The following is a 7,140-nucleotide window of genomic DNA, read 5'->3' on the forward strand; positions in this document are numbered from 1 at the left end:
GCTCTCAAGAAAAAAATTAAAGAAAAAGATAAAATAAATAAACAGGAATAAAGACTAAAAGGCCCTAATAGAGGATATGAGTTAACATACCCTAAGGAGACAGAGAACAGGAAAAAAAAATAGCCAAAGGCAGGAAAAACAAATAACAAGACTATAATAGGGAAAGTGATGGATGTAGAAGTTACGCAAATTGTGTGTGTATTCGTATGTGTGTCTATGTACACATATGTGTATATATAAAATTAAATATTTTATATTTATTTAAGAAATTTGACTTCATCATACCAGAAGAAGAGAATATTTTGAACTACAAATTAAGTCAATCCAAACCCTCAGAAACCTTGACAGAATCCTCTCTTATATCCAGTGAAGTCCAGTAAAGAAGAAAATCAGAACAATTGAACAGAACTAATATTTGAAGTTATAAGCCGAAAAAACCATCTTGGAATAAATGAAGACATTAATCCAGACATTGAAAGGGGCTAATGTGGAACTGGAAAAATAAACCAAGAATAGTCAAATCTCAGAAATATTTTAGTAAAACTACTAGAGAGATAAGAAAAATTTCCCTATTCTTCTGGCAAAACACCATTTCATTTAAAAAGGAAGGAAAATCAGGATGGCATCAGATCTCTTAAGGGCAATACACAAAGCAAGAACAAAAAGTAACTCAAGGAAAAACTGTGAGGCTAGAATATTATAACCAGCAAATATATAAATAATGTATTTTCTAACAAAGTATATTTAACACAACTTTAAAAGATGGGAGAATAGGGAGAGGAAAAAAAAGTAGTCCACTAATCGTCACAAAGGTCATTGAACATCATTTAAAGCAGAAAAAACAAATAGAATCTCAAGTAAGGAAAGAGGACTCAGGTGTTTCTATGAAAGTAACTGCTGGAACAAACAAACTTCTCAAACACAAAAGAAACTGGAAAAGACCCACAGTGCAAAACGACAGTACATGAAAAATAACACATAAAGTAAGCATAATTTAAAGTAATGACAGAGTTTAAGTAAGGCATGCCATTTCACAAAAACGTAAAAAGTTTATCTCGCCTATTAAAGTATTTTCAAAGAGATTCATAAATAAAAATCCAACCTTATTCTGTATATAAGAGATACACCTCAACAAAGTGATTCAAGAAGTCTAAAAATAAGTAGAAAAAAATGTACCAGGCAAATGCTAGTAATAAGAAAGAAGAGTGTGTGGTCTTGATGTCAAACAGGGTAGAGTTGAGGTTCCAAAGCATTAAGTGGGACAAACACTAAATGCCAAAATTCACCGTAAATAGTTATGAACACAACAGCCATCATTATAAATCAGAAACTGCAGAACAGTGAGCAGCATACTAAAAACAGGTGGCTACCCCATCACCAGGAGACAAAGACACAGCAAGCTGGCAAAAAATAAAGAAGATATGCACCCAGCAAACAGCAAGGTAAGTCTTATATTCAAACTTCACACCATGATATTAGAGAACACTCTATTTTCTCACACACACAGAATCTTCACAAAAATTTATCATATGATAGTTAAACAAAAAAATGTAATTTCAATAAACAAATAATGCAAACAACATTCCCTAACCACAACACACTAAAGATAGTAATAACAAAATAAAATTTCTCTTCCACCAGAATACGTTTTTAAAAAACTTCATTGAAAATAAATTTATTTACTGAATAACTCAAAGTCCCAAGGGAAAAACAAACCAAAATTGGAAAATATCTAAAAAATAATGATAACGAAAATGCTATGCATTAGAATCTATGGGCTACACTTAAAGCCATAATCAGAGGAAAATGTATAACCTTAAAATTTTATATCAATAAAAATAAAAGAATGAAAATAAATGAATTAAATATCCAACTCAAAAAGCTAGAACAACACTATCAGAAAACTACTAGAAAGTAGAAGAAAGAAAATAATAAAGATAAAAACAAAAATAATTTCTTAGAAAAGAGAAAAACAATAGAACTCATAAATCAAATTCTTGTTTGAAAGAAAACAAAATAAGAAATGGCAAAGTAGAAATAACCACTGAAACAGAGGAAATGTAATAATTATAAGAGATTACTTTGCAAACTATGTAGATGGAATGGATCATTTCCTAGGAAAATATAATTTAACAAAATTAACTCTAGGAGAGAGAGTTTAAACAGATCAATTACCATAGAAGAAACAGAGAAAGTGGCCAGAACATTATCTCACAACAAAGCAACAGGCTCAGATGTTTTCAAAGAAAAATTCTAGCAAACCAAATACCAACTCGCGTGCTGCTAAAATTCTTTTAGAGCACTGGAAAAAAAGATGGTCACATTTTTAATGAGTATTCCATTGTTATTAAACCTGATAATACCTTCACCAAAAATGAAAAGTACAGGTCAATCTCACTTTTAAGTTTCGATGCACTTATCAAATGGCTAGAAGAGAGGAAGTCAAATGTCCTCTTCACAAAGAAATGATTCAGTTTGGTAATGATGAATGTGCTAATTATCCCGATTTGATCATCACACTTTGTATACATGTATTGAAATTGAAATTCAACTGTGTACCCCACCAATATGTTTAATCAATACTTTTCAATAAAAAAAGTTTCAAAGCAAAAAATCTCAAATTAAATATAAACAAATAGAATTCAAAAGCATATTAAAAAATACATCATGACTAAATGGAGTTTATACAGGTATGAAAGGATGGTTGAATGTTAGGAAGTTCATTAACATAATTTTCCATATTAATATTATCTATGGAGAAAAATACCATCATCTCCATCAACTCTGGATATAACTTCAGCAATATTCAATGCCATTTTTGATGACAAGAGAGACAGAGAAAAGGATGAGGAGGGACAGAGAGAGATGAAGATCGCAAACGACAAAGTTAATTGTTGGGTAGGGATGGAAGGATTCATTATTCTCTCAACTTTCCTGATTTTGAAATTTCTATTTCTTTTCTGTTGTCTGTCCTTCCATTTATGAATTTTGAAAACTTTCACAAAATTTGGACAAAAATGTATAGATTTGCTTTTATGTTTAAATATCTACCTCTTTGCTCACGTGTTACATGAGGTTTAATCACTGCTAAAGTGTTCTGAGGAGGAAAGAAATGCTGTATTTCCCTTTCAGCGGTTTCCGATGAATCGCTTCCGTACAGCTGGTTGACAGGCAAGCTTTCCGTTGCAAACTGTGCACATAAACTTTGAAAAAAAAGGCAGGTTCAAAAGCTGTTATAACATAGCATCATAACATAACACTGTTTACATAAGTTGTTCAAAAGTTATCAGGCCACTCATTCCACATCTAGGCATTGTGCAAAAGGAAGTAATTACAGACTGGCCTGGGGCATGCTGCTTCCTTTCAAGGAGGTGATATTCATTAGGAAGGATGTGAACATTCAAATCATCATGGTATTGGGTACTGACAGACACCTGTGAAAAAACGAATGGATGCCCTGTGAAGTGAGAAAGCTTAGACGGTAGAATCCTTGTTGCACTACATGCTGGCTGTGTGACACCAGGCAGTTACTTAACTTCTCTGTGCTTTAGTTGTCTCAAACATAAACATAATGATAAAACCTGTCTTTGAAGTTGATTTTGAAGATGCGATCAGATGATGTATTTGAAATATGTGGTGCATATTGAAATCTCAATAAATATTTCTTCCCCTGCTTTCACCTTTAAATATGATCAAACATTAGATGGCATTTTTTTTTTTTTTTTTTTTTTTTTCCATGTCCGGCAACGGATCGCAACCCTCAGCGTCGCCCCCGTACCGGACCGGGACCGGCAACAGGATCGCAACCCTCGGTGTTGCTCCCGCACCTCGCTCAGCCAGTGAGCGGGAACCGGTCTGCATGTGGGATCCGAACCCTCGGCGGGAGCACCGCTGCACTCCCAAGCGGCGCACTATAGCAGTGCGCCACCGGGCCGGCCCCCATTAGATGGCATTTGACTCTACTTCAAAGATACCAAATTATAAACCTTGAGTCCAGGAGATACTGCAGTGGAACCCTCCAGGTGAGCAAGCACAGCAAAACAGAGGAGCTGTATACACACCTTAGTCACTTAGCTGCCTTTTCGGTTATCAGGTTGACTGTCTCAGTGTCACAGTGCTTGTGTGCAAGTGACCCTTATTTTACTTAATAATGGCCCCAAAGTGCAAGAGTATTGATGCTGACAATATTTATAATTGTTCTATTTTATTATTGGTTACTTTTAATATCTTAAAATGACTAATTTATGAATTAAACTTCATCATAGGTATATACTTATATGCAAAAACATAGTGTAGTTAGTGTTTGGCACTCTCAGCAGTTTCAGGCATCCACTGGGCATCTTGCATGAGGGGGATCTGTCGCAATTGTCTGGCACATGAGCAAAGACATAAGCGAGTAGGGCTAAATTAGGGGAAAACGTGATCATAACCAGTCAGATTCAAGTATACTCTACCCAAAAGAGAGCACTTGAAATTTCATGTCACTGATGCTTCATAAGCACTGTTATTTATTGTGTCAACCTGTGTGTCAAGTTTGCTGTGCCTTAGAGAATGTCCATGTTCTTGCACACTTGAAGGGAGAGTATCTCTTCCCCTGAATTGAAACCTACCCTGAAATCAGCACCAAGAATTCAAGTAAATTGAAATTCAATTTGTTTACATCAGCTACATGCTAAGTATGAAGATGCATGAGATACTATTCCATCCTCCAGATGATACCAAGCCCAACAGCTAAGATATAAAAAATATATTGAAAGAGTACCCCCATGTGCCAGGTAATATGCTAGTGTTGGGCTAATTACAAAGTTTAGCTGATTTCTGAGACTCATCAGTGAACTAATTCAGTAAGTGTTTCCACCAAATTGCAAATTTAGTGAGTTATCATTGTCTTGAAACTCTTGTGATCAACTAAAGATCCTGCAGCTGCTGCCATGGCCCTTCTCAAAGGAATTTCTTCTAAATTGTAGATGGGGTGGATATTTCTCCCAAGAGATGGCTTGTGAGCTGGGTACCCACTTCTTAGCACCCATCCCCAAACCAAGCATCCCACAACCTTCTCATGCAAAACTCTGGCTATCTTCAGGTGGACATTGGGCTGGACCTCCACTAATAAGCAATCCACTCGTTCCCCAGGAAGGAGGCTTTCTGGAGAAGCTCCCTTGGACTAGAGCTGTGGTTCCTGTGCCCTGCGCATTGGGCTGGACCTCCACTCATAAGCAATCCACTCGTTGCCCAGGAAGGAGGCTTTCTGGAGAAGCTCCCTTGGACTAGAGCTGTGGTTCCTGTGCCCTGCACCTAAACAGAAATTAAAATGGATCCCATGAAAAAAGTTAGGGACTGATGATACAAATCCTACCTCTGTGGAAAATGTTCATTGGCTTCTTCAACAGTTCTTGGACCCAGTAACTGTTTCCAGTGTTGCAAACCATTGCCTCTCAATAAAACAAGGGCGAGAGATGGACCTCTGTTAGAAAGGAGAAAAATTAGTAAAAAATTTCTAATAAAAAATGATAAAAGTATGGCTCAGTAGCTAATTATATATAGGCAATATAAATGTATGCTGATAAGTATACTGAAAACATGTCAAAATAATCCCTTTACAGCATTCTGTAGTTAATTTCTGTTGGTATACTTCAAGAGCACATGTGTAAAGGGTGGAAGCGGAGAAAGAAGGGGGAAAGGAGGGTCTGGGTCCTTGCAGGTGGTTTCTTCACTGTTCCCGTGCTGTCTGGATTTCTGCCTCAGTTGCTATTTCAGTTATTTTTCTAGAAACCAGACCGATTTCTAGTATGTCATTCTTCCCTTAGAACTAGTGATCTGCAGGATTACAAAGGCCTTGAGGGTTGGTCAGTCTTCTGCTTCAGTTGGATGATGTGGCATACCCTGGATTTCTGGCATTCAACCCAGCTGGACTCCAGCAACTTCCCCTGGCACCTTCCCATCGCTCCAGTGACATTTAAGGAAGACTTGAGCAGAGAATCGTGATGGGAGCGGGACTTATGTAAGAAATAGACTAAGAACCTATTTACAGAATTGAGAGGTTTGGCAACTTGAACAGAAAGCAGAGTTAAGAGAAATTTTAAATGACTCAAAAATAAACCAGACCACTTTCTAAAGCTGAACTCTACCTGGTCATGTTTTCTATAAGTTTCCCATAATAGTCTTCATTTTCATATTCCTTACACAGTGTTTTTGCTTCTTCTTCTGATAATACTACTTGTCTTTGCATCAGTATTTTAAAGCCTTCATTTTCAATAATATTCAAAACTTCATCTAAATAAAAACAGGTACATAAGTTTTAAACTGGTAGGTTACTGATTACATACACAATACATAATATATTATCATAAGGGTATATAGTGCATTTCATTCTCACATGAAATTTAAAAGTTTGCAAAAATAGCTTGTTAGGTTTTCATTTCATTTAAGGTGGATAATACTTTTTAACATATCAAATTATAATGTTATTCCCATTTTTTTTTGTCACACAGGGATCAAACACACACACACACAGAAGTATCCTAGTAAATATTTTCTCTGGATGTACGTGTGTGTGTGCAGATAATAACGTAATAACCATCCAATGCAAGTATATAAATCTATAAATAATTTTTATATTAAACTGTCCTTATTTTATTTGTCTTTTGGGGAGAAATGAGTTGACTGGATACCCAAAAGTATTTCTCAACCACCTTCTCTCTTGCTTGATTCCCACTAGAGAAGCCTTGAAAATCCAATACCCACATCTCCATCCTTCCTTGTGGATAGTATGGCAACATGATCCAGACACGGTCAATGACATATAAGGAGATATGCTTGGGATTCTTCTGAGCGAGGCGCCCAGGCAGACCCTCTCTGCCCTATACCACCTTCTGATTCCTGCTTTTGAGCCCTGGAGGGATGTTGCTGGAGGGAGCTGTGGAGGCCACCCTGCACCAAAACAAATAAGCCCAAGCACAAACGTTGACTCAGAGCCCAGATAGCTTTACGCCCCTGATCAAGGCCAAAAAATGCATCCTGACTGATACATTACCTCTCCCCCACTGGACAGGAAATAAGGTTAATAAACTAGAACTAAGAAAACAACTGTGGAGTTTCCCAAGGTAACCGACTAGAGAGGTCTGGTGCTAGTCCCCTCCC

General features: G+C 36.7%; 1 protein-coding gene across 1 annotated transcript in view; it reads right to left on the reverse strand.

Annotated features, from left to right (window-relative positions):
* The window catches only part of NME8 (NME/NM23 family member 8), a 77,969-nt gene that overhangs the window by 4,499 nt on the left and 66,330 nt on the right, over positions 1-7,140 (reverse strand). The window contains exons 11-13 of the mRNA XM_008592406.1: positions 6,129-6,273; positions 5,357-5,464; positions 3,052-3,203 (exon numbers count right to left, since the gene is read on the reverse strand). Of these exons, the coding sequence (XP_008590628.1) occupies positions 3,052-3,203; positions 5,357-5,464; positions 6,129-6,273 (405 nt within the window). The remainder of the gene's footprint in view (positions 1-3,051; positions 3,204-5,356; positions 5,465-6,128; positions 6,274-7,140) is intronic.

Source organism: Galeopterus variegatus, unplaced genomic scaffold, assembly GCF_000696425.1.
Source record: "Galeopterus variegatus unplaced genomic scaffold, G_variegatus-3.0.2 Scaffold7898, whole genome shotgun sequence".
Taxonomy (NCBI): domain Eukaryota; kingdom Metazoa; phylum Chordata; class Mammalia; order Dermoptera; family Cynocephalidae; genus Galeopterus; species Galeopterus variegatus.